This window comes from Diaphorina citri, unplaced genomic scaffold (assembly GCF_000475195.1).
Source record: "Diaphorina citri unplaced genomic scaffold, Diaci psyllid genome assembly version 1.1 scaffold481, whole genome shotgun sequence".
Classification (NCBI taxonomy): domain Eukaryota; kingdom Metazoa; phylum Arthropoda; class Insecta; order Hemiptera; family Psyllidae; genus Diaphorina; species Diaphorina citri.
In genome coordinates this window covers 163,130-190,527 of record NW_007377916.1, presented here as the reverse complement: position 1 = coordinate 190,527, position 27,398 = coordinate 163,130, and the positions used below count along the sequence as shown (strand labels likewise).

Sequence of the window (27,398 nt, the reverse complement as noted above, 5' to 3'; positions counted from 1 at the left end):
AAATAACCATTCTGTTGGGTGTGTGATTGCGCCAAGTCAATTGAAAACGGATCGAGATCGGAAAAACCTTGGTTCCGATACTCCTGATTGTTAAACTAGCTGTTGAAACAGTAGCCCTAAATCTCAGACCTTGGTGTCTGAGCTTAAGACGAGGGTAAAAAAAGCACGGATCAGGTGTTAGAAAACTGATTGTGGATTGTGGAACCAGTCTTGGAAATTTTCATAGATTTTTAGGAAAAAAAACTGAATAAAGTTTTTTCGAAATAGTTCGAAATTTTAATAGATTTCTTTGATTTTCAACTTTTCATAGGGTTTTCGAAAAATTCGTAAGTTTTTTGGAAAATGTTGTTCCGTCCGTAAGAATGTAATTAACAAGAGAGTAGGTTCTGCAATTCCTCCCTAATCACGTCTTTAGCAGTAAATTGTGCTTGAAATGTTCACATTTTAGAGAGTATCAAAGTTCACATTTTAGAGAGTATAGTGTGAACCAATAACAGATTTTGTCTTTCATTTTCATTACAGGGGCCCAACATATCTGCTCTTGAGAAAGAAATAGGACCTGATAGATTTCCACCAAATGAGCGTTATTTTGGATTAGTCAATGTAAGTATTCAGATTTTATAGTAAAGTTGAGTTTACAATGAAGTTAACAGCTTGGTAAAGCTAGGGCCATCAGCTTTAATAAATGCCCTTGGTCACTGTGACCTGGTTAGATCTTTTGTGACAAAAGAAGTTAACAGCTTTCATCATTTCATTGAAACTAGCTGTTTTTCATTCCAATATCATGTTAATGTGGTGTCAACTTGACAATGTTCACATTTTAGAGAGTATCAAAGTTCACATTTTAGAGAGTATAGATTGTGCTTGAAATGTTCACTTTTAGAGAGTATCAAAGTTCACATTTTAGAGAGTATAGATTGTGCTTAAAATGTTCACATTTTAGAGAGTATCAAAGTTCACATTTTAGAGAGTATAGATTGTGCTTGAAATGTTCACTTTTAGAGAGTATCAAAGTTTTGTATTGAGAGATTCGGAGTTAATACATTATTTATCGATTTCCTCAGCCATTAAAGAACAGAGAAAAAAATCTTCTGTAACATTGACACTACTCATTTGTTACTTCGAGCAGTAGGTACAAAGTAAATAATAAAAAAATGAACTTTCCTGAAGTGCAAAATTGCAAAGTTCATAATTGGGAAAACTTTTTTGCATTGATAATCGTAATAGTAGGTAAAGTAATTTGAATTTTAAAACGAAGATTCGGTAATTAGGTGGACGATGTAACAGATAGGTAGATAGAAAAGGGTACGCCCGTTTACTGTGTTAATAAATAAATAAATAATATCTACAAATTGATATTACTTATGTAAAAAAAAAATTGTATCTACAGAGATAGGTACCTACATTTTTCAATGTCTAATCTTGACCCTTTCAATGTAGTTTCTTTAGAAATTTTAGAACATTCCAAAACTTAGCCACCTTGTCATTTAGGTAAAGTCACTGTAGGTGTAACTTCTTTTTCCCGAAAGTGAAGAGAATCGGAGGACAGACAGGATAGGAGAAAGCCAGCCGTTCCGAGAACGAACCTTATCTGTAGAGGATAAAGTCTACCCCGTTCGGGAATCGAACCCGCGACCTAGCGCTTACAAGGCAGACGCGCGAACCTCCAAGCTAATCAGGTTGGCTGTTGGCTGTAGTGTCACAAGCCATAAGTATAACACATTGAAAAAGTTAGATTTTGTAGGCACTGATGTATTTCGTTAGTTCTTCGTAACTTGTGTTATTTTTTGTTTAATTTATCATGTCTGTTTATTTAATATTTATTAACGTAGTTGAAATAAAAGTTTTATATTTTTCTTGTTAGATAAAAGAAGAAATCCCAACAGTCTTGTTTCCTCTTCAACTTTAAATATTTCAGTACAATAGTAAAACAAATTCTAGAGCTCTACCCGTGTTTTTTTTTTTTTTTTTTTTTTTTTTTTTTTCAACAGGGCAAAACTTGTAAGTAAGTTTGGTGCCACTCTTAACAGCCTGGTTAGCTTGAAAGCTTTAAAACTGGTACAATTTTAAATCTTGAATATGATTAAGTATGTAAGAGAATCATCAATTTTTCAGTTCCCCCAGTAGAGAAAACAAATATTTAGTATAAAAAAAAGGGGGGGGCATACACCAAATAAAGGACTAATATCTAATTCTTATAGGTGCTGGGGAATTCAATGCATTTTATTTTATTTTTTTACATAGTTGTGCCATCAAGGAATCTTACCCAATATGAATGTGTGTCCACACAGTTGACAGCTGTTGATTGATGTGAATCAACAGTTGACTATGTGTGGACACACCTTTAGAACTGTAGCCTTACTCTTGTTATTATTATTTATTTATTTTTAAAGAGGTTTGGCAGGGGAAACTCTAACTGCTAAGGTCTTATCATCCCGAAATTGAAGAGAGAAGGAAGACAGGATAGAAAAAAGCCAGCCATTCTGGGAACAAACCTCCCTTCAGGATAAAATCTCCCTTGGGTGGGAATGCAGCCTTATTCTTGAACTTGATCTCTGTTCCTCAGATGAGTTTGACAACTACATGCAGCAGGACGCCCACGAGTTTCTCAATTTCCTCATCAATCACATCAACGAGGTGATCCTATCTGAGCGACCTCAGAGCAATGCCAAGTCTAAACTGAGTGCACCCGACGGGGGAGGAGGTGATAACCACAGTAGTTCTGGCTTTGAGGAACCAACCTGGGTGCATGAGATTTTCCAGGGGATTCTGACCAGCGAGACCAAATGTCTGAATTGTGAAACAGTAAGTAAAAAAAAAAGAGCTTTAGGGGGGAACTGTAACAACAGAGGTTTTATCATTCCGAAATCGAAGAAAGAAGGATGAAAGGATAGGAGAAAGCTAGACTTTTTGAGAACGAACCTTATCTGTTTGCTGGCACGAGGATGAGTGCACCCCAAACTCCAAGCACAGAGCCGAACCTGCCGGGAATTGAACCTGGGACCTTCGGAGTGCAAGCTTAGTGTGATACCCACTCGGTCACGGAGGTTGCTCAACTGAGTCTATTTTTTACCATGTAACATTTTATTTTTGTCAGGTGAGCAGCAAGGACGAAGACTTCTTCGACCTGCAGGTGGACATCAAGCAGAATACCTCCATAACACAATGTCTACGGGGCTTCTCCTCCACGGAAACTTTGTGCAGTGATAATAAGTTCAAATGTGATAACTGCGCCAGTTACCAGGAAGCACAGGTAGGTGAACCAACCAAGCTAGTTCTGAGTTTCGACTCGATATATTTGCATTTAGTTTGATTGCATAACCTCCAAACAATCAGTCCAATTACTGTACAAGTAGGTATTGTATATTTTATTCTAGTTTATACTCTTCTGTCTGCATTGAGGTCCAGCAACTGCATGTGGGAGAATGACCCAAAGGTCGAGTTCCAGCCTAGTTACTAGTTAGCTTGGTTGGTAGCGCATCTGCCTTGTAAGCGCTAGGCCGCGGGTTCGATTACCGCCCGGGGCGGATTTTATCCTGAAGGAATAATGCTTGTTGGAACGGTTGGCTTTCTTCTATCCTGTATTCCTTCTCTCTTCGTCTCATGCTGACTCAACTTGACGAGTTCCTGACTCAATACGCCCTCTGTCTGACTTGAATTTTTGTGCAGACTCAAGTTACCTTTTTCATGATTCAAGTCACATTTTTCCTGACTCAAGTTACCTTTTTCCTGACTCAATATTCCCTGTGATAACTTTTCATTTTGATTCGACGATCTGGTGTGCTGACTTGATATCTCTTCACTCAATATTCCGTTCTCTTGGCTCAATTTCTTTTGCTGGTTCGAAATCTTCTCCTGACTCAAATTCCTCTTTTGCTGAGCCGAAATCTCCTCCTGACTCAAGCCTTTTTCTCCCTCCCACGTCCATACAATAATCTGCTGATCCACCGACGTCGATACAAACCTTTCGTCGTCCAAAAACTTGACGCCGGTGATTTGTGAGTTGTGCGCTCTTCGCTGTCGACGCTGATAGCGCTGATTTAACTCGCGGGTGAGAACTGTCAGGTTGAGACTACAGTCGTCACCGCCTGACACTAGTATCAGATCTGTTCCGACAGGTCGACTGTCGAAACTGTTTACTCCGCCACGATGAAGGTGGATTGTTAACAGCGGGAGAGGAGTTGCAAGGTTTGGTGGTTCCTCTTGGGACAAGATGAGTCTATCCTGAGACAAGCTGCTCAGGAGTGGAGTAGGAAGTAGGAAGGTTGATTCGGTATTTCCTAGTGAGGGTTTAGAACTTTCTGCACGAAGTAAATCGGATTTTTCGTCAGTTTGTGTTGTGGATTGTTTTTGAGTCGAACGACTTCTAGAGTTATTTAAGCTGGTGATATCCCGGCAGGAATTTTCCGTCCTGTTCAGATTCACAGGAAGTCCAGAAGTAGTGCTTGCACTGTTTATTAGAGAACTGAAATCCCATATGGCCAAATCCCCATTGGAGGACAAGGAACACAGTAGAATCCGGCTGTCATACTCAACTAGGTGAACTTTAAGCACACATTTCCTGTGATAATTCAACTCCTGTATACACGAGAACACATTGTTCCCTATATGATACAGGAATATTCTGACATACCCATCAGAGCAGGCAGTGGCAATGTAGAGGTTGCTTTGCGCGTGGTGTAAGGCAATGTCCATGTATCTTGTTTCGGGATTGATGCGAGGTGTGACGTGTTTCCAGGATTTCTCCTTCCTGTCTTCCCCGTTCAACATGTGGGAGAGAAGTTCTTTACACTGATATTGAACCGGGATAGACTGGATAGAGTTACTCTGAACGAAATTCTTATTGCACTCTGTTTCAGGGGCTTTCTCACCATAATCTACGTATTCTTCAACACTCCTAATGGACTTATTTTCATTGTTATTATTACCATAGTTAATTTCCTCTTTTTCAAGATCACTCTTGTCATTTCCAATTTGACCTGGTTCCTTCTCAATATTGGAGACGTTTTGAGCAAACACCTTCGAGTCTTCTGTCCCACTGCAGGTCACTTTCCAGATTTTAAGCTGCGCTCGTCCACCTCCGCTTACAATGTACACATCTCGTCCTAAACTCACATAGTTCAAACAGCGAATAGATGAAATATGGCTACGTAAAATTAAACGTGTTTGCAACTCCAAACCGAGAGGGGTTTGAGACACCACGGATATTCTGAGAGTATTATCTTCTCCACCTGAGATTAGAATTTTCAAGAAAAGCCAAAACTGTAGCAGTAAGTATAGAAGACTTCATGGCTCTTTTGTGTTCTACCTTGGCTACCTGTCTGTTTGATTTCATTTTTATACCATCTCCATGTTCTTGAATACTAGCTATAACTGTATTTGTCATGGTTGTTACTTGTCACCCACTTATGAAAACAGAGATGCTGAAATGCTCTAAGTATAGGGTATAGGTCAGGTATTGGAGGGACAAGCAAGCTTAATGTTTGGCTTGGGCAAAGTTGAGCATTCTTTTTTATTGGAAGCTACTGAATATAATTTTGGATTTTTCCCATTATTGTTGGGATTAAAAGAAAACATTTTTAATCCAAATAATTTCTCACATCAACCACTTGAATTTGAGGTTATTTTTCAGAGTTGAATACTTGGGTGGTGGGCATTTTCATGTTTTGTGCCTTTGTTAGGTGTAACTTGAATACTCCTTTGAAAGTTCTTTCTATATTATAGCCTGTTTTCCAATTTACAGTTGATAATTATGATGAACTCATAGAAAAACAAAACAAAATGTTGTTGGGAGCTTTATTTCCCTCTTTATTCTCCACAGGTCCTAGGAATTGGAAATTGACAAGCTGGTTTATTTTACTTTACTTAGGGTTTCAAGAAAAGCCAAAACTGTAGCAGTAAGTATAGAAGACTTCATGGCTCTTTTGTGTTCTACCTTGGCTACCTGTCTGTTTGATTTAATTTTTATACCATCTCCATGTTCTTGAATACTAGCTATAACTGTATTTGTCATGGTTGTTACTTGTCAGTGTCACCCACTTATGAAAACAGAGAAATCCTCTGAGTATAGGGTATAGGTCAGGTATTGGAGGGACAAGCAAGGTTAATGTTTGGCTTGGGCAAAGTTGAGCATTCTTTTTTTATTGGAAGCTACTGAATATCAATTTTGGATTTTTCCCATTATTGTTGGGATTAAAAGAAAACATTTAATCCAAATAAATAGATGGTCAATGGGAAATAACCATTCTGTTGGGTGTGTGATTGCGCGAAGTCAATTGAAAACGGATCGAGATCGGAAAAACCTTGGTTCCGACACTCCTGATTGTTAAACTAGCTGTTGAAATAGTAGCCCTAAATCTCAGACCTTAGTGTCTGAGCTTAAGACGAGGGTAAAAAAAAGCACGGATCAGGTGTTGGAAAACTGATTGTGGATTGTGGAACCAGTCCTGGAAATTTTCATAGATTTTTAGGAAAAAAGAAAAAACTGAATAATTTTTTTTCGAAATAGTTCGAAATTTTAATAGATTTCTTTGATTTTCAACTTTTCATAGGGTTTTCGAAAAATTCGCAAGTTTTTTGGAAAATGTTGTTCCGTCCGTAAGAATGTAATTAACAAGAGAGTAGGTTCTGCAATTCCTCCCTAATCACGACTTTAGCAGTAGATTGTGCTTGAAATGTTCACATTTTAGAGAGCATCAAAGTTTTGTATTGAGAGATTCGGAGTTAATAAATTATTTATCGATTTCCTCAGCCATTAAAGAACAAAGAAAAAATCTTCTGTAACATTGACATTACTCATTTGTTACTTCGAGCAGTAGGTACAAAGTAAATAATAATTGTGAACCAATAACAGATTTTGTCTTTCATTTTCATTACAGGGGCCCAACATATCTGCTCTTGAGAAAGAAATAGGACCTGATAGATTCCCACCAAACGAGCGTTATTTTGGATTAGTCAATGTAAGTATTCAGATTTTATAGTAAAGTTGAGTTTACGGGGTCGAGCGGGTTTCGAACACAGTCAAATGTCTTATTCTGACAGTTTGTCTCATTTGTCCATACTCGGTGGGTTTTTGAGTCAGCTATGTGTGATACATTTCTAGGGTGTATCATGCCCATGATTAATTCACCAGTTATGGAGTTGATATTCATATAATGAAGTAAACAGCTTCCATCATTTCATTGACACTAGCTGTTTTTCATTCCAATATCATGTTAATGGGGTGTCAACTTGACATTCACTTGATCTTTCTTACCAGTGGCATGGCTGAATAATTTATTTTTGATGTTCTTTCTTCCAGTTTGGCAACACTTGTTATAGCAATTCCGTATTACAAGCATTATATTTTTGTAAACCGTTTCGAGACCGAGTGCTGGAGTACAAGGCAAAAAACAAAAAGAACAAAGAAACACTCTTGTCGTGTCTTGCTGACCTGTTCCACAACATAGCAACTCACAAGAAGAAAGTTGGATCCATTGCACCAAAGAAATTTATCACTAGGCTAAGAAAAGAAAAAGGTGATTTGAACTTATTTTTACTTGGTTTTATTTAATTGACAAAATAGCTTGTTAAGTAACTTTTGTGTTATTTTAAGCAGGCTGGGCCTCATTCCACAAAAGTACCTTATCTAGGTACCTACAAAAACTTTTGTGTGTAATTGTATCAATGTGTTAGTCTTCCTTGGCTAAACATTTCATAATGTTTTCATTATTAAGGTGCCTGTGTCTTCACACCTAGTTCATAGCAGTCAATCAATGTGAATTGACTGTAGACAGACCTTTAGAACTGCAGCCTTATTCTTGATCTCTGTTCCTCAGATGAGTTTGACAACTACATGCAGCAGGACGCCCACGAGTTTCTCAATTTCCTCATCAATCACATCAACGAGGTGATCCTATCCGAGCGACCTCAGAGCAATGCCAAGTCTAAACTGAGTGCTCCCGATATTGAAAAAATTAGATTTTGTAGGCACTGATGTATTTCGTTAGTTCTTCGTAACTTGTGTTATTTTTTGTTTAATTTATCATGTCTGTTTATTTAATATTTATTAACGTAGTTGAAATAAAAGTTTTATATTTTTCTTGTTAGATAAAAGAAGAAATCCCAACAGTCTTGTTTCCTCTTCAACTTTAAATATTTCAGTACAATAGTAAATTTATATTTTTCTTGTTAGATAAAAGAAGAAATCCCAACAGTCTTGTTTCCTCTTCAACTTTAAATATTTCAGTACAATAGTAAAACAAATTCTAGAGCTCTACCCGGAGGAAGTCTGAGAAGATAGTTACATATATGCCGGTACAACAATCGGGACTTTCAAAGTCCGTATTCCATAGAATCCCTTGAAATGGGATTAAATACCTTGTTACTTCTCCCTCCCTAGTCCTGGTCCTAGATAATTCAATAGAGAATAAAGAATTGAAACTATCAGAAAAAAGTGAATCAGAAGGTGTTTTTATAAATAAATCAACAAAGTAAAAAGTTAATAATTCTTTAATGTAATGTAAATCTTTTCATAAATGCACAGTGGTAAAAAATTATAAAATTAAGCTCGTTTACAGACAAATGGTTGCGGTACAACGCAACACATTATGCAGGTTTACTTTTCTAAGGAGTGCTCTTCTCTTTCTGTCCATTTTATTTTCTAATTTCACTGTCACTCCTCTTCTTTTCTCTCCTCTGTGAAGGTAAAGAGCCTTTTCAATCCTATTCCAACAGGACAAACTTTTTTTAAGAGGTTTGATAAAAGGAACTGTGACTCATAAGGTCTTATTGTCCCGAAATTGAAGAGAGAAGATAGGATAAAAGAAAGCCAACCGTTCCGAGAACGAACCTTATCCGTTTAAAATAACATCCGCCCTGAGCGTGAATCGAACCCGGGCCAGCAAGGTATTTTCTATTCTATCTCTCCTCCCAAATCCTTCAACAGCTAGCTACTCGTACTGCTCTCAATGTGTACAATATTGACTCCGCACCCAAACACACAAACCTGATCCTTACTCACCAAATCCAACCCATGTATGTCAGGAATACAACTCTCATGCTGTCGTGCTTAGCCACACCGATGTTTTGAGGTTTACAAATTCATAATCGACTTCTCCTTCCATGGAACAAGGAGTATAAGAAGTAAAAAAATAAACTGAAAGGGACAGGGACCATTCTAAACTTTTCCACACACTTTTTGAACTTTTTGGCCATTTATCACTTTTTTTTTTGAAATATTCGCGGGTCGTATTTGTTTACATTTCAAAAAAATATTTCAAACAGTTCTACCAACCAACAAAATAAAAAAGTCACTAAACAAATTAAACAATAAATTATTGGTAGGTTTTCTTGATCGAACAAAGCGAGTTGTGAATTTTAACTCTACGATTTTGCTTAAAAAAATAGGTTTGACAGAGGGAACTATAACTCCTAAGGTCCTATCGTCCCGAAATCGAAGAGAGAGGGAAGACGGGATAGGAGAAAGCCAGCCGTTCCGAGAACGAACATTAATCCATTCAGGATAAAATCCGCCCCGGGCGGGAATCGAATCCGCGTCCTAGTGCTTACAAGGCAGACGCGCTACCAACCAACCTAAATAGCCTGGCAAACTGTTAAAAAAAAAAAAAAAAAAAAAAAAAAAAAAAAAAAAAACTAGGTAGGATGTACTTAACCATTAGAGGAGAATCCTCCTTGTCCAAAACATGTTTAAATTTTGTGTTGACAAACCTTACTTTCAAATTAGTATTTATTGCTTATTTGATTTTCTACCTACCTCTCTACTCATGTAGGTACATTGAGGTATTGAGGATAATTACATTGATGAATTGATTTAAATTGGCATGGAAGTACGAGAGTTGACATAGAATTGGTGTCCAGATATAACCAACGTAAACAAATACAGGCAGGCTGCTATCCAACAGTTCAAGGCATTCTGGAAACAAAGATGTAGATAACTTTTTAATGATCTGAAGTTTTATTTCTTCTTTAAGTTCTTCTGACTATTTAACTTAACATTAACTAGGTACTAAAAAGGTCTAGTCAAGTATTTAAACAACAGCAAAAACTTTCTGTCTTATTTTTCAGAAATGTATGAAGGTGAAGAAGCTGCCCATGATTCTGGCTCTTCATTTAAAGCGGTTCAAATACATGGACAAGATGAATCGACATGTCAAAGTATCACATCGTGTTGTGTTTCCTCTTGAATTACGGCTGTTTCATTTGGTAAGTAGAACAAGTAAAAAGCTGCGGTTACACTCGATCATAATTCTACTCGTCAGTCGTCGAGTGTTCGAATTCAAACGCTCTAGCCAGCGTAGTTAGCTTGGTTGGTAGCGTGTCTACCCTGTAAGCGCGAGGCCGCGGGTTCGATTCCCGCCCGGGGCGGATTTTATCTCGATGGGATAATGTTCGTTGTCAGAACGACTGGCTCTCTTCCATCCCATCTTCCTTCTCTCTTCGATTTCGGGACAATAATACCTTAGCAGTTACAAACCTCTTAAAAAAACACATTTTCTCATGAATAATATAATTCATAATGTCACAAAAGATCTAACCAGGTCGCAGTGACCAAGGGCGTTTATTAAAGCCGATGGCCCTACCTTTACCAATACCATGAATTACGGCTGTTTCATTTGGTAAGTAGAACAAGTAAAAAGCTGCGGTTACACTCGATCATAATTCTACTCGTCAGTCGTCGAGTGCTCGAATTCAAACGCTCTAGCCAGCGTAGTTAGCTTGGTTGGTAGCGCGTCTACCCTGTAAGCGCGAGGCCGCGGGTTCGATTCCCGCCCGGGGCGGATTTTATCTCGATGGGATAATGTTCGTTCTCAGAACGACTGGCTGTCTTCCATCCCATCTTCCTTCTCTCTTCGATTTCGGGACAATAAGACCTTAGCAGTTACAGTTCTTTCTGTCAAACCTCTTAAAAACACACATTTTCTCATGAATAATATACCTAACTTTCCTTTTTATTTTCAGTCGGATGATGCTGTGAATCCAGATAGGATGTACAATCTAGTTGCTGTAGTGATACACTGTGGTTCTGGACCTAACAGAGGACATTACATTAGCATTGTCAAGTCCCATGACTTCTGGCTCCTGTTTGACGATGATGTAGTTGATGTAAGTAGTAAATAAGTACCTACACAAACTGAAGGATCAGTGAATTGTTGTTCTAGTTGTCAAATGTCAAGGAAAAAAATTGCAGATTCAGTGAACTGTAGTTTTTTTAATGTAAGTAAAAGATGAGGTTTCACAGCCGTTTTTATTTCGTCGTAGCAATGAAACCACTGCTACATTAGACCTCGTGTGGTCTGTGTCGTAGCATGCCCATCTTGTAGTATGTCCCTCATCAGATGGGCTATTAGAAACGCAATACTTCCATTTAGGTGCTTACCTATTGCTTTATTAGGAGACTTATTGCTCAAAAAAAAGTGCTGAGTCAAAAGGCGAACGCTATAATATTTTTTGGTTTTCTAGTCTAAGGTAGGTTTGCGCGCTCAAGCCATTTGCATAAACTGGCTTGCGTAAGCCGGTTTATACAAGCGAATCGTAGCGTGTGAACGCAGGCTTGAAGTTTGCACAAGCAAAGAAAAAAACTTTTTCTAGCGAGTTTGTGCAAATGGCTTGATTGCGTAAACCCACCTCAACGCGCTCAAGCCATTTGCATAAACTGGCTTGCGTAAGCCGGTTTATACAAGCGAATCGTAGCGTGTGAACGCAGGCTTGAAGTTTGCACCAGCAAAAAAAAAAAAACTTTTTCTAGCGAGTTTGTGCAAATGGCTTGATTGCGTAAACCCACCTCAACCCTATAAACCGATTTTAATGTCACTCTGTTTTCGTGTTTCAGAAAATTGATCAGTCCACGATCGAGGACTTTTTCGGTCTCACCTCGGACCACCAGAAATCTTCGGAGACCGGTTACATTCTATTTTACCAGTCCCGAGACTCAACAGACGCTCGCACTATGAACAGCAATGACTGCAGGGTCAATGGGTCCTGAGACAAGCTGCTCAGGAGTGGAGTAGGAAGTAGGAAGGTTGATTCGGTATTTCCTAGTGAGGGTTTAGAACTTTCTGCACGAAATAAATCGGATTTTTCGTCAGTTTGTGTTGCGGATTGTTTTTGAGTGGAACGACTTCTAGAGTTATTTAAGCTGGTGATATCTCGGCAGGAATTTTCCGTCCTGTTCAGATTCACAGGAGGTCCAGAAGTAGTGCTTGCGCTGTTTATTAGAGAACTGAAATCCCATATGGCCAAATCCCCATTGGTGGACAAGGAACACAGTAGAATCCGGCTGTCATACTCAACCAGGTGAACTTTAAGCACACATTTCCTGTGATAGTTCAACTCCTGTATACACGAGAAGCCATTGGTCCCTATATGATACAGGAATATTCTGACATACCCATCAGAGCAGGCAGTGGCGATGTAGAGTTTGCTTTGCGCGTGGTGTAAGGCAATGTCCATGTATCTTGTTTCGGGATTGATGCGAGGCGTGACGTGTTTCCAGGATTTCTCCTTCCTGTCTTCCCCGTTCAACATGTGGGAGAGAAGTTCTTTACACTGATATTGGACCGGGATAGACTGGATAGAGTTACTGTGAACGAAATTCTTATTGCACTCTGTTTCAGGGGCTTTCTCACCATAATTTACGTATTCTTTGACACTCCTGATGGACTTATTTTCATTGCTATTATTACCATAGTTAATTTCCTCTTTTTCAAGACTTTTTTTTTTTTTTTTTTTCATCGTCCCAACATTCCTGTCGCGGATTGACCCTCTATAGAGGTTTTGCTTTTCTTTTGGTGACATATATACCGCCACCTCCTCAGTCAGTCATCCTTACATAAACCTCACCAAGCCTGGGTGGGGCCGGGATGTATGGTTTTATCAGCACATGAAATACATGAATGATGTCCAGAAGTTCACTCATCCGGATATCAACCATGCACATCCGATATGTATCGCGGCCTGGCGCATCTAACGTACAAAGGCTGATAGCATTTAGCCTGTGGACTCAGGGTTTCTGTAATTTTCAGTAGACTTGAAAAAAAATTGACGAAAGGGCAGAGTAGCTATGTTTGGTAGGTAGAGTAGATAGGTACCTATTTCTACATTTTGTGACATTGAGGAGTCATTGAGAACAAAAATCGAACTATAACGTCGAAAACAGAAAAGCAAGAATCCTATCTTCCTAATGCTCGCTCATGCCAACCACTAAAACTCCCTTGCGTTGGCTAGCAATTGATATCGCTCCTCCTGCCTGTGATCCCCAAGCAAGAATAGGTGGTATCAGCTGGAACGAAAATATTTTTAGTGGAAAAATCTCAGGTTGGCAATGGCGGCCATCGCTGTTTCATTTCAAATACTCGCTTGTGATTGGTTGAAAAAACCGTTGCATATTTACAACTTGAAAACCGTAGAAGTCAGTTGAAAGTGCAAAAATTTTCATTCGAACTCGAAGTGACAGTTATGAAAGCTGTTGGTTATTTTCTTTTTAGTTAAAGAATAATTAATTTTCCAATTAAAATGACTAGAACGTAGCATGCCTTTTGTAATTTTCAGTTAGTTCGTGTGTTGTAAATAACCTAATTCGTATAATTATCCTAGTTTTTATCTCCGTCGAGTGTTAGTTTTTCATTTGTGTAACCTAGTTTGTAAGCCACTTTTTCACAATGGCCAGTTTCGCATTTCATGACCTGGAAAATAGAATCGACCACATCGAAACGACAAGATTGAAAACACAAAATAATGTTTCAAAACCACAGAGAGCTGTGTTGGGTGTTATTAATCAAAATACATCCAAAGCTGACCTTTCAAGAAAGCGCTCGTCCACCTCCGCTTACAATGTACACATCTCGTCCTAAACTCACATAGTTCAAACAGCGAATAGATGAAATATGGCTACGTAAGATTAAACGTGTTTGCAACTCCAAACCGAGAGCGTTTTGTGACACCACAGATATTCGAAGAGTATTATCTTCTCCTCCTGAGATTAGAAGGTTGTTCTTCATGTGAACGCATCTTAGCGTGTTGATTTCATCTCGATGGAAAGACTGAACAAGGGCTGGTCTTGTCAGCGTGGATAAATCCAAATCCATGTGATACACCTGCTTTTGTTTGATAAAGCTGAAATAGAATTGAGATCCTTCGAGGCAATAGTCCCAGGATCGATGACCTCCTCCACATTTTAATTTTAGGATAATCTTCTGCTCCTGAGTACTCCAGATGACGAGGTTCACTTCATTGAAGCCAATGATTAGCGTGTCTCCAATGGACGGTATAATGTATACAGGCCATTCTAAGGGTAACTTGTCTGCGCTCACATGAAGGAGAGTTCTATCACAGGCAGTGTTATTGTTCAGATTGGAATCGTGGAAATTGTCTACCTCGGTGTTAACTTCAGAGAATCTTGCACTAGTAAGGGCATCATCTTTAGTGATTCCTTTCGCAATTTCCCAATATCTCAAAAAGCCATCTCTTCCTATCGACATAAGTGTTTTGTCACGCTCATTATATTCGATACAACTCACTCCTAATCGGCTATGTATCTTGTGGTAGGTTTTCAGCAGACATTGAGTGCCCAGATTATAGACGTGAACTGAACCGTCTCTATCGCCACAAATAAATAGATCATCTGCTAGAACGGCCGATGTTAACCATCTTTCTTTACACATGGGAAGAACGAACTTGGAGGTTTCTAAAATACAATTATTTTCGTGGTCAAAATGAAGAAGGCTCAACTTTCCTTGGGAGGTACAAATGACAAAACGACTCTCATCTAACCAATGGAACGAGAATATTTTTTCATTACCTGCGTTATATTCACACAATACATGATTATTCTCCTCATTGAATATTAACATATCTCCGCCTATGGAATGTCTGCGCTCACATGAAGGAGAGTTCTATCACAGGCAGTGTTATTGTTCAGATTGGAATCGTGGAAATTGTCTACCTCGGTGTTAACATCAGAGAATCGTATACTAGTAAGGGCATCATCTTTAGTGATTCCTTTCGCAATTTCCCAATATCTCAAAAACCCATCTCTTCCTATCGACATAAGTGTTTTGTCACGCTCATTATATTCAATACAACTCACTCCTAATCGGCTATGTATCTTGTGGTAGGTTTTCAGCAGACATTGAGTACCCAGATTATAGACGTGAACTGAACCGTCTCTATCGCCACAAATGAATAGATCATCTGCTAGAACGGCCGATGTTAACCATCTTTCTTTACACATGGGAAGAACGAACTTGGAGGTTTCTAAAATACAATTATTTTCGAGGTCAAAATCAAGAAGGCTCAACTTTCCTTGGGAGGTACAAATGACAAAACGACTCTTATCTAACCAATGGAACGAGAATATTTTTTCCTTGCCTGCATTATATTCACACGAGACACGATCATTCTCCTCATTGAATATTAGAATATCTCCGCCTATGGAGGCAGCAGAATAATATTGTTTGTTCCTAGATATGGTTAGGATGCAGTAACTCTTGAATCGACTGTCTTCAAGAACTTTCTCACATTTGTCCCCTTTGTATGTTAGAATCGTTCCATTGTTAGTGTACACTAAAAGCTTATTATTCCTAGCTATAACTACTTGTCTCGGAAAATCGTCTGTAGAGAAATTGATGTCTATTTGTTTGAGTTGTGTTGAATTGTCTTCACACAAAGGCCATATGCAAATGCCATTGCTTTGGCTACATGCCTGGGTTGTGTCTATGGGACAGAAGGCAAATCAAACCATGTAAAAAGAGAGAACTTTAAATTAAACTAGAAGGATAGATCAGTTTTGAAAAGAAGCATGGCGATGGAGACAAAGATATCTATTTGGAAAGTGTTTCCCTAGTCTCAAACATGACTTTTACTAGAAAAGACACTGTTAAAGTGATACCCACTACCAACTCCTCTTAACCTAATTAGATAGGTGTTGTAGAATGTGGTATACCTAGGTACCCACTACCTACTCACTGTGAGTTAAAAATTGAATGTTCCAAATATACATTATGTAGGTATAGGTACATACTTTATAATTGGGAAAACTTTTTTGCATTGATAATCGTAATAGTAGGTAAAGTAATTTGAATTTTAAAACGAAGATTCGGTAATTAGGTGGAAGATGTAACAGATAGGTAGATAGAAAAGGGTACGCCCGTTTACTGTGTTAATAAATAAATAATATCTACAAATTGATATTACTTATGTAAAATTTGTATCTACAGAGATAGGTACCTACATTTTCAATGTCTAATATTGACCCTTTCAATGTAGTTTCTTTAGAAATTTTAGAACATTCCAAAACTTAACCACCTTGTCATTTAGGTAAAGTCACTGTAGGTGTAACTTCTTTTTCCCGAAAGTGAAGAGAGATGGAGGACAGGATAGGAGAAAGCCAGCCGTTCTGAGAACGAACCTTATCTGTAGAGGATAAAATCTACCCCGTTCGGGAATCGAACCCGCGACCTAGCGCTTACAAGGCAGACGCGCGAACCTCCAAGTTAATTAGGTTGGCTGTTGGCTGTAGTGTGACAAACCATAAGTATAACACATTGAAAAAATGACTTCTCTTTACAGTGTGCTATTCTGTCTAGCTGAATTTTATCTCCTAGTGTGTATAGGTACAGAACATTGGATGATCCTAGCACTACATAGCTGTTACCTTCAAAGAAACTTGCATCCTGAACCCAGTTCTCGGTTGTCCACTTACTGATTATGTTGATGGCTGGTTTTTCATTTTCCATGGTAATTTTAACCAGTGCCAAATCAAAGCCTCCATAAATTATAACTTGAGCATCTTTAACAACTATACCATGGATTCTTTGACACCTGAATATTGTCACACTATTCAGAAGTTGGGAAGTGATAACATTGTACACCTGTAATGTGTTCCCCGCAGAGGCAAATAGATATGTTTCATTTAGAAACTTGACACAGTTCACATAGGTCTTTACAAGGAGAGATTGAATACATGACATGGCAGGGAGTAGATTGAATAAACTGATAACACTCCAGGATGTTTATAGAATCTGTCACTCAAACATCTTTGGCCTTAGTTAGTTCCTATGATGACTTGATGTCTGCAAAAAAATAAATATAGAAATTACCTACTTGCTTAACATTCTTTGTAATTTAGTGGTCGTCACACTGATCTAGTATGTATAAATTTAAGTTTGTCACTAGGGCAAGCTATACTTATTCTGTTAGGTGGTTTTTAACAAGTAGGTAAATATTGTCATTTTTAGTACTTAGATGTAACCATGACAAATTGGAAGGGTACTTGTGCAGAAGTCACGGGAGTAGATTGAATAAACTGATAACACTCCAGGATGTTTATAGAATCTGTCACTCAAACATCTTTGGCCTTAGTTAGTTCCTATGATTACTTGATGTCTGCAAAAAAATAAAGAAATTACTTGCTTAACATTCTTTGTAATTTAGTGGTTGTCACACTGATCTAGTATGTATAGATTTAAGTTTGTCTCTAAAGCAAGCTATATTCTGTATAGTAAGGTGGTTTTTAACAGATAGGAATGTAAATATGGTCTTTTTTATGCTCAGTGGCAACTGTAACAAAACAGAGGTCTTACAGTCTTACCATCCCTGCACTTATGAGGCAGGTACACTACCTACCTAGACTGGCTTTTTTAGTTCTTTAAAATTGGTCAAATGTGTTAGGTATGATTTGTACAAAGGAAAATTAAATGGACCTACTGTAGTAGGTATTCCAAGTAACTTTACCTGAGTTAAGTTGCATCCTCTTATTTTCTTGTGCTTAGCCACACCGATGTTTTGAGGTTTACAAATTCATAATCGACTTCTCCTTCCATGGAACAAGGAGTATAAGAAGTAAAAAATAAACTGAAAGGGACAGGGACCATTCTAAACTTTTCCACACACTTTTTGAAAATTTGAACTTTTTGGCCATTTGCCATTTATCACTTTTTTGAAAAATTCGCGGGTCGTATTTGTTTACATTTCAAAAAAAATATTTCAAACAGTTCTACCAACCAACAAAATAAAAAAGTCACTAAACAAATTAGGTTCTTGATCGAACAAAGCGAGTTGTGAATTTTAACTTGATTTTGCTTAAAAAAAATAGGTTTGATAGAGGGAACTATAACTCCTAAGGTCCTATCGTCCCGAAATCGAAGAGAGAGGGAAGACGGGATAGGAGAAAGCCAGCCGTTCCGACAACGAGAGAACGAACATTAATCCATTCAGGATAAAATCCGCCCCGGGCGGGAATCGAATCCGCGACCTAGTGCTTACAAGGCAGACGCGCTACCAACTATAAGCTAAAAAGGCTGGCAAACTGTTTTTTTTTTTTTTTTTTTTTTATAGCCCCACAATTCCCCCCCGGGACTGACTTTTTCTTCGTCCCAACATTCCTGTCGCGGATTGACCCTCTATAGAGGTTTTGCTTTTCTTTTGGTGACATATACCGCCACCTCCTCAGTCAGTCATCCTTACATAAACCTCACCAAGCCTGGGTGGGGCCGGGATGTATGGTTTTATCAGCACATGAAATACATGAATGATGTCCAGAAGTTCACTCATCCGGATATCAACCATGCACATCCGATGTATCGCGGCCTGGCGCATCTAACGTACAAAGGCTGATAGCATTTAGCCTGTGGACTCAGGGTTTCTGTAATTTTCAGTAGACTTGAAAAAAAATTGACGAAAGGGCAGAGTAGCTATGTTTGGTAGGTAGAGTAGATAGGTACCTATTTCTACATTTTGTGACATTGAGGAGTCATTGAGAACAAAAATCGAACTATAACGTCGAAAACAGAAAAGCAAGAATAGGTGGTATCAGCTGGAACGAAAATATTTTTAGTGGAAAAATCTCAGGTTGGCAATGGCGGCCATCGCTGTTTCATTTCAAATACTCGCTTGTGATTGGTTGAAAAAACCGTTGCATATTTACAACTTGAAAACCGTAGAAGTCAGTTGAAAGTGCAAAAATTTTCATTCGAACTCGAAGTGACAGTTATGAAAGCTGTTGGTTATTTTCTTTTTAGTTAAAGAATAATTAATTTTCCAATTAAAATGACTAGAACGTAGCATGCCTTTTGTAATTTTCAGTTAGTTCGTGTGTTGTAAATAACCTAATTCGTATAATTATCCTAGTTTTTATCTCCGTCGAGTGTTAGTTTTTCATTTGTGTAACCTAGTTTGTAAGCCACTTTTTCACAATGGCCAGTTTCGCATTTCATGACCTGGAAAATAGAATCGACCACATCGAAACGACAAGATTGAAAACACAAAATAATGTTTCAAAACCACAGAGAGCTGTGTTGGGTGTTATTAATCAAAATACATCCAAAGCTGACCTTTCAAGAAAAGCCAAAACTGTAGCAGTAAGTATAGAAGACTTCATGGCTCTTTTGTGTTCTACCTTGGCTACCTGTCTGTTTGATTTAATTTTTATACCATCTCCATGTTCTTGAATACTAGCTATAACTGTATTTGTCATGGTTGTTACTTGTCAGTGTCACCCACTTATGAAAACAGAGAAATCCTCTGAGTATAGGGTATAGGTCAGGTATTGGAGGGACAAGCAAGGGTAATGTTTGGCTTGGGCAAAGTTGAACATTCTTTTGTATTGGAAGCTACTGAATATCAATTTTGGATTTTTCCCATTGTTAGGATTAAAAGAAAACATTTAATCCAAATAATTTCTCACATCAACCACTTGAATTTGAGGTTATTTTTCAGAGTTGAATACTTGGGTGGTGGGCATTTTCATGTTTTGTGCCTTTGTTAGGTGTTTGTGAACTTGAATACTCCTTTGAAAGTTCTTTCTATATTATAGCCTGTTTTCCAATTTAAAGTTGATGATTATGATGAACTCATAGAAAAACAAAACAAAATGTTGTTGGGAGCTTTATTTCCCTCTTTATTCTCTACAGGTCCTAGGAATTGGAAATTGACAAGCTGGTTTATTTTACTCTATGTTATCTTCTTCACCATGTGATTTGGCTGGTGTGTTCTTTTCTATTAGCAGTATAAGTTAAAAATTACTCACCACACTAATCATAAAACCCTAATATAACCTCAAGTTTGATCATCCCTCAAGACTTCTTCTTCTTTTTTTTAGCTCTTCCATCCACTTTCCTTTCAATGCACTAACAACTAAATGATTTTAGGAGCCTATTGACCAAAAAGTCTGCTATAACTGAAACTGTCAGGTCTTTACTTCCATGTTTGTAAAATTTTAGATGCTTCAAATAGGAGGTAGGTATGTGCACTTGTGCAGAAGCCAAGATTAATGACAACAATATGGTACTTATAGACATGGGTTTAAAAATCAATGACCACTGTGTTATGTGCATGCTTATTTGAAGTATTACATCCTAGATACTTACACCTTATATGAGTGGCTAAGAGGCAGAGCAGACCAAGTCCAAAAAAAAAAAAAAAAAAACATTTTGAGATAAATGGAGTCAAAGTTTAGGATTAGCTAAAGTTGAAATAGAGATAGCCATTTTGTTTTTGCTCTCATTTCATACAACACTAAAGTGAAGTTTGCAACCAATATAAAAAGTAGAACTTTTCACACTCTTTCCAATGATATAGAGAACTCAGAAAGTCAATTTTTGTACCAAGTCCGCTTTGCCTTCTACCCATTCATACCTACTAACTGTTTCCTTCGACTGTCTTCTATGATTTCCAGAATCAAAAAATAGGTTTAAAAGTTCAAAACTCAAACACCAACCAGTGTAGTAAAGCAATAGAGAAGCCCATCCAACAACAAAAGCCCCAACAGTATTCCTCCTCAATATTCCCTAGACATGTTCAAAAACCCACCAATGCTTTCCCATTCAAAATTCACGAAGATGACTCAACTGATGAGGTTACGGACAAAGAAGAAAAACATCATGATGACAAAGAGTATGGGAATGAGGAGAATGAAGTATTTGACGAGGTAATTATCTTGATGTTTTATATGCATTGTTGATGCAAAAAGAGGGATTTCATTTCACTGGGAAAAGTCTAATGCCAAATTTTCACAGAAGATGTCAAATGGTGGTACTTTTCAGGGTGATTGGTATGCACCGTTGTTCAAGTATATGAACTTCTCTGAAGAGCTTGTTTTTTTTTAATCCTATGCCATGAAGACCTTAGAGAAAACTCCTAGTGTGACACTATTACTCTGAGATGAAATTCCATCATTGGCATCCCAACCCAAAGGTTTTATTTCATCACCCATGTTCCCCCTTTCCCAGGTTGCTATGCTACCACAGGCATTCTGCAAGGCCAAAGTGTGGAAGGATGAAGAGGAGCCAATGTCGCTGGAAAAGTCCATCCTGTCCCCGATGTCTGTTGACCTATCCCAAACCGAGAAGGGAACCCCGACAAGAAATGTGGAAGATATGGTGTGCATGCTAATCAATGCAGATGACTACCGAGATGACATTTACCAGTACCTGCTCAAGTGTGAGGTATGCCTCTTTCCCCTGTCTTCCTTGCTTGCTCCCTCCTCTTTCTACTTTCTCTCTCTCCTTCTCTTTTCTCCTCTCTTCCCTCACCCTACTCCTCCCTCTTTCCTATTCCCCTTCTCTTCTTGACCATCTACTCTCGTTGCCTCTCTTCTCCCCTCTCCTTCTCTCTCCTCTCTTGTTTTCTCACCTCTCCTCCTCTTCTCCCTCTGCTCTTTTTTTTACTGTCATCTGTTTCTCTTTCTCTCTAATTCCTTAACTCATTCCCCTTCTCTCTCTCTCCCTCTCTTCAAATCTCTTTCGATCTATACTCCCTCCCTGATTTCTCATTATTTCACTCTCTTTCGACCTTTCTCTCTCTCTCTCTCCCCCCCCTCCCTCTCTCCCTCCTCATTCTCTGTTTCGGTCTCTCTTTCTCTTACACTCACTCAATCCCTCTCTCCCTAATTTACATGGTTTTGTTGATTTTCAGAGGAGAATCCGACCCAAGGCGAACTACATGCGGAAGCAGAACGATATTAACTCCGAGATGAGATCCGTCCTGGTAGACTGGCTGATAGAGGTGGCTGAGGAGTACAAGATGCACAACGAAACCTTGCATCTGGCCATTAACTATGTGGATAGGTTCCTTAGCCTTATGTCGGTGGTCAGATCCAAGCTGCAACTGCTGGGGACCACGGCTCTGTTTGTTGCCTCGTAAGTATATCGTAGGTTAATGTTAGGATTATAGAGGTGGCTGAAGAGTACAAGATGCACAACGAAACCTTGCACCTGGCCATTAACTATGTGGATAGGTTCCTTAGCCTTATGTCGGTGGTCAGATCCAAGCTGCAACTGCTGGGGACCACGGCTCTGTTTGTTGCCTCGTAAGTATATCGTAGTGTAGGTTAAAGTTGGCTATTATATTGTCATCGTCGCGCGGCAACGTGAGATTTAGGTTGTAAACGTATCGCTATGGCAAAGTAATGTTCTACCCATACATACCTTTCTATTCCCCTTACTAAGATATACTTATATACTAATAGTAGGTACTATTGATCACTCTTGAAAAATAATGCCTAAATGTGTACAAAATCAGATAGGTATCTGAGGCCTCTCCATTACTAAGAACTAATGAAATTCCCAAGATACTTTTCCTAGCCTATTATTATTTACATGTAAATAAAAAAAAAGTGGTGAATCAATACAAGCTTTAGAAGCTCCATTTTGTGACTTGATTTGTCCACCAAAGTCCACAATGCTAAATCTTGAACTATGAGGACAGGCTTGGCAGCCTCACGATATAACGCACCCCCTCGCACAGCCAACAACACTTGCTCCATCTCCAGTCACCCATCCATTTCCACACCCCGCCCTACAGCACTTAACTTTGTTCTTTCACAGGAAATACGAAGAGATCTACCCGCCTGAAGTAAACGAGTTTGTGTACATCACAGACGACACCTACACCAAAAAACAACTGCTCAAAATGGAAACCCTCATTCTGAAAGTTCTCAACTTTGACTTGAACATCCCCACCGTGCATAGCTTTATCTGCCACATCACTGTTTCCGGACATTTGGACCAGAGTGTACTCTATTTGGCCCAGGTTAGTATGGCGCGAAGTTCTCTTCCACCTAACCTTTCTTTGGAGTTTCGATCATTTATGTGGATCACTGTTTCCGGACATTTGGACCAGAGTGTACTCTATTTGGCCCAGGTTAGTACGGTGCGAAGTTCTCTTCCACCTAACCTTTCTTTGGAGTTTCGATCATTTATGTGAGTTTAAACTCTGTTTAAGTTGTCTCTTTCTTTATTTCACCATAACTCTCGAACGGTTTGTCCGATTTTGATAAAATTTAGGAAACATGAAATTAAAACATTTGCTCTAGATTTCCTCTACATAGCCAAACCACCTCATCCACCAAACCACTACATAGCCAAACCACCAATCTGCTCCCCTGGATTTTCTGTCCTAGTGATCCCACTTTTACAGTTCCCGTAATACGCTCGTTCCTCATTCTATCCTTACCCTATCTAATAATTGGTGTTTCTCTACTTTCATAGTTCCCCTAATACGCTCGTTCCTTATTCTATCCCTTACCCTGTCTAATAAATCTAATAATTGCTGTTTATGTTCCTCTATTTTCCCAGTATCTGAGCGAGCTCGCCCTGGTATCCGGGGACCCGTTCCTCCAATTCCTCCCGTCACTCATTGCCTGCTCCGCGATCGCCCTGGCCCGCTACTGCCTCGACTACAAAGAGGCGTGGCCTTCATCCCTGGCCGACATTACCGGCCATTCCCTCGACAGTCTCACCGAATGTGTCAAATGTCTGCACGAGGTACACCGCAAAGGAGAGGCCGCTAGCCAGAAGGCCGCGTACAATAAGTATAAACTGAACCTGTGGAAGAATGTGTCCACCGTGGAGGCCCGCACGTTCACGTGAGACATCCTGTATTTGAAGTCGTATATATATGGTTTTATGTAACACCCCGTATTTGAACCACTCCCTCGTATGTATGGTTTTACAAGCCTGTATAAGATTTGAACCCATGTATATGGTTTTACGCACCACCCTTTAACTCCGACACGAGGGACGACAAACTACATATATATGATATGAACTCGTGGACAACCCACTTGAACCACACGGTATTAGGCCTACAAAGTAAATGTCCAAAATATTGGACCCTGGGTCTTTAGGCATACAAAACGCAAAAAGTGCTTGGGCCTTTAGAGGTTAAGCACCACCCTTTAACTCCGACACGAGGGACGACAAACTACATATATATGATATGAACTCGTGGACAACCCACTTGAACCACACGGTATATATGATTTTACAGTGTATCTCCGATATGAGGAACATCGTTTGTTTGAACTGCCCAGTATGATACACCATACAGCATAATTTTGTATCTTGTAGTCATAAAAGCCCAATGTCCAAAATTTTGGACATTTGTTTTGTAGTCCTAAAAGCCCAAGTTTAACGACAGAATCGAATAAGTCCGTGTGCGTGCGTAAGTGTTCCTCTCCCATCTACCAACATTGGTAAGTAGATTGTCTTTATTTGTTTTTAAAAATTAAATGAGCGAATACAAGTTGGTAAGTCTATGAAATATTTTCCTACTCCATGATGTTTGGCCGTTGATTCTTAGTTGACAAGTTTTCGTCTTGTCATGTATAATGAGTGAAGTAATTTATTATATTTGAACTTTTATGTTAGAATCCCTCATTTTCCGGGGGACCGTTTTACGCAATGTGGTTGGAAAGAACCGCAAGAAAGAGTTCATTTATCTGTGTTTTACTCTGTAAAGATCGGATTCATATTTATCTACTTGGAAAATCTGAAGCCCTTTGAAAGTTCAGTTCCTAATGGGTTGAATTGTAATGACTTGAAAAGTTGTAATGCGGAAGTTATTTTCTAAAAGGCGGAAACTTTGAGATCTCCTCTGTACATTTATATGAATGATGAGGAGATGGGCAGGTGAATAGGAGAGATTGAAAAGATGGATTTTCATTCCAACTTGAACTAAAAACTACAGACCTATTCGTCCTATTTTGGCTTGGCAGGTGAATAGGAGAGATTGAAAAGATGGATTTTCATTCCAACTTGAACTAAAAACTACAGACCTATTCGTCCTATTTTGGCTTTTCATGGGTCATCTTTAAAAGCATCTGTTGAAACAAAATTATGAAGTGTTACATATTTCTCAAAGCATGTACATATTTCTATTGTCATTGTCCTAGAAATATACCTACAAAGATTTTACCCACCCATAAAAACTTACTGTCAGGGTTGAAATAAATAATAATAATAAAAAAAAACTAGACCTTAATTTTAAAGGCTGACATTTAATTGTAATAACACCAATAAATAACTAAGGTACATTCAGACTTGAAATATCAAAATTCCCATAGTCCCATACCCAACACCTATGGTAAAGTTTCTTGCATTCAAAATTCAGCCAGGGCTGCGTTATTGGGGTTAAAACACTCGGACTCTGGGACTTTTTTTTTTTTTGTCATCTTGAGATTCGAACCTGAATGTCTTGATCTGTCCCCTTTCTTAAATCACCTCCAAGACATATCACATTGTGTAAAACGAAAATCTCCCTTAGTATAAATATTAATTTCTCATATAATATTGGATTACTTTCCCCCCTCTCTTTTAATTCCTATTGTAAAGAAAACACGAAATTTCTGTCGCACTTTGTTAAATATTTCTGCATTTTAAATTTTAATCGATGTAATTTAACGGGTTTTTCGTTATTTTTACTTTCCTTATCCTATATCCTTTAGGAAGGAAAGGGATATTTTTTGAAATCATAATTTGTAAAGGTCTCCCATTTTTTTATTCTTTTTGCTTCGTCACGTAAACACTCTTCCCATGATTCTCTGTATTATAACCCGTAATTTTATTGGTTTTCATCACCCCCTTAGTTAATTTTGAGTAATTTTAACTAGATTTTTACTTTTTCCTTACCCTATAATAAGGAAAGTATTTCTTCTTATACTGTGTCCATAATTTGTTCATTTGGTGTTCCCTCTTTTGGAGTTAGAACTTGACTTTTGCAGCAATTATTTGGGGGGTTTTCAGATACCTACATTCGTTTTAGGACAGTGTCGGTGTCGCTCTTGACGTTCGCGGAACTACCGACATTTTTGGGTTTACTGAAGTCACACAGTTGGATTTATTCCTGGGCTGTCACCCCAAATAAATCGTCAGGCATTTCCTTAACGTGGTTGTCAAAACGCATCACTTATAAATGTCTATCTGAAACGAAATTTAAGGGTTTGTAGATGGGGTTAATTCTCGAAATTTTTATCACTTCCTTTTGTATGGTGTAAGAAAAGTAGAAAAATGATAAAAGATTGTAGGTAAAAAAAAAAAATGGTTCTTGCGCTTTCTCTTCCGGCTTTCTACCGTGGTACGTGCTCTATTGAGGACACTAATTTAGTAAATTACATTGCTTTTAGGATGAGACTGTGGTCTAGTAATTAATTTTAGATTTTTATTGAGGTTAGAAGAAGGTATTATTACTCTTTTGCTTTTGGGATTTTCCAATCAGTTCAGTTGCTGTCAAGAGATTGAAAAAAAAGCCTTAAAAAATCATTTCTTGAGAATAAAAAAAATTAGGGGAAGGGTGTACCTCTTATGACTTCAAGGTGCTCATAATAGGTACTTACTGATATGTACATAATAATTTCACGTATATTTCCTTTCCTCATAAGTAGGTACCTATACCTACCCACATCATTTTTCCCCTGGAAGATACCAATAGGTGGATACTTAGAAACTTAGATACTTATCTCCGAAGGACAAAGGTGGATCACTCTATTTTAATTTTATTATCCTTGTCTTTTTTTCCCCCTTTATATTTCAATACTTTGGGGTAATCAGGATTCATTGGGGAGTTAGGGAGTGAGTAATAGTAATATTAAGGTAGGCAGACTCTCTCGTAAATTAATTACAAAGTGTTGATGATTTATGAAGCTTGCGTGCGTATTGTCCAATCCAATGTAGAGAAAGCAGCTTACCCTAATATTTACCTTACTCTATTCACTTACCACTAATCCACTTACTCCCCTGCTTTCCCCTGATTGTCGTCGCAAATCACCTAATTTGAACTACATACAAATCTTTCCGACTCCCCATGAGCTCACGTGACGTGATAGTAGAGTGTTTCTACCTTTATGGACTTTTTTTTTTTTTTACGGATGTCTTTAGACATTACATAAACAAAAACTATCAGGTGTTTATTTTCCCACGAAGTGCACAAACAAACTAAACGTTTTAATACCTCCTAACAGTCCTACCTAAAACAGGTCGATTTTCATACAGGGTGCGATCATAAAGGTGTTCTTGAATTTTTTTTTAAGGGGTGTGGCCACCATAGAGGGTGGTACACCTGTGGAGATTAGACCGGTGAAATTTCCGTAGGTACCTACCTTGTATTTTTTTTGGGGGGGGGGGGAA

At 38.4% G+C, this 27,398-nt stretch overlaps 3 protein-coding genes across 3 annotated transcripts; 2 read left to right on the top strand and 1 right to left on the bottom strand.

The window, feature by feature from the left end:
* The first annotated feature begins 2,562 nt into the window (after positions 1 to 2,562).
* LOC103509281 (ubiquitin carboxyl-terminal hydrolase 12) lies at positions 2,563 to 3,313 on the top strand. Its single transcript, XM_026823664.1, has 2 exons — positions 2,563 to 2,823; positions 3,098 to 3,313. The coding sequence occupies exons 1-2, from the start codon at positions 2,584 to 2,586 to the stop codon at positions 3,311 to 3,313; spliced, it is 456 nt and encodes a 151-aa protein (XP_026679465.1). The 5' UTR covers positions 2,563 to 2,583.
* Positions 3,314 to 3,594: 281 nt separating this feature from the next.
* Positions 3,595 to 17,914, bottom strand: LOC113467469 (the record flags this gene model as incomplete). The annotated part of the gene is given in 5 exon segments (XM_026823663.1): positions 3,595 to 5,231; positions 13,973 to 14,868; positions 14,871 to 15,711; positions 16,541 to 17,069; positions 17,731 to 17,914. Coding segments are annotated over 4 exon segments (3,801 nt in total), but the record flags the coding sequence as incomplete, so codon positions are not given.
* Positions 17,915 to 18,946: 1,032 nt separating this feature from the next.
* On the top strand, positions 18,947 to 24,064 carry LOC103509276 (cyclin-A2). Its single transcript, XM_008473873.3, has 6 exons — positions 18,947 to 19,355; positions 20,672 to 20,923; positions 21,225 to 21,440; positions 21,910 to 22,133; positions 22,821 to 23,025; positions 23,571 to 24,064. The coding sequence occupies exons 1-6, from the start codon at positions 19,191 to 19,193 to the stop codon at positions 23,862 to 23,864; spliced, it is 1,356 nt and encodes a 451-aa protein (XP_008472095.1). The 5' UTR covers positions 18,947 to 19,190; the 3' UTR covers positions 23,865 to 24,064.
* The last annotated feature ends 3,334 nt before the right edge of the window (positions 24,065 to 27,398 follow it).

Excerpts from the sequence above, each read along its gene's own strand:
- LOC103509281 (XM_026823664.1), top strand. The coding sequence starts at position 2,584 with ATGCAGCAGGACGCCCACGAGTTTCTCAATTTCCTCATCAATCACATC. Across the intron at positions 2,824-3,097 it reads CAGTAAGTAAAAAAAAAAGA|GTGAGCAGCAAGGACGAAGA; the intron begins GCTTTAGGGGGG and ends TATTTTTGTCAG.
- LOC103509276 (XM_008473873.3), top strand. The coding sequence starts at position 19,191 with ATGGCCAGTTTCGCATTTCATGACCTGGAAAATAGAATCGACCACATC. Across the intron at positions 20,924-21,224 it reads AGAATGAAGTATTTGACGAG|GTTGCTATGCTACCACAGGC; the intron begins GTAATTATCTTG and ends CCCCTTTCCCAG. Across the intron at positions 22,134-22,820 it reads ACGGCTCTGTTTGTTGCCTC|GAAATACGAAGAGATCTACC; the intron begins GTAAGTATATCG and ends GTTCTTTCACAG.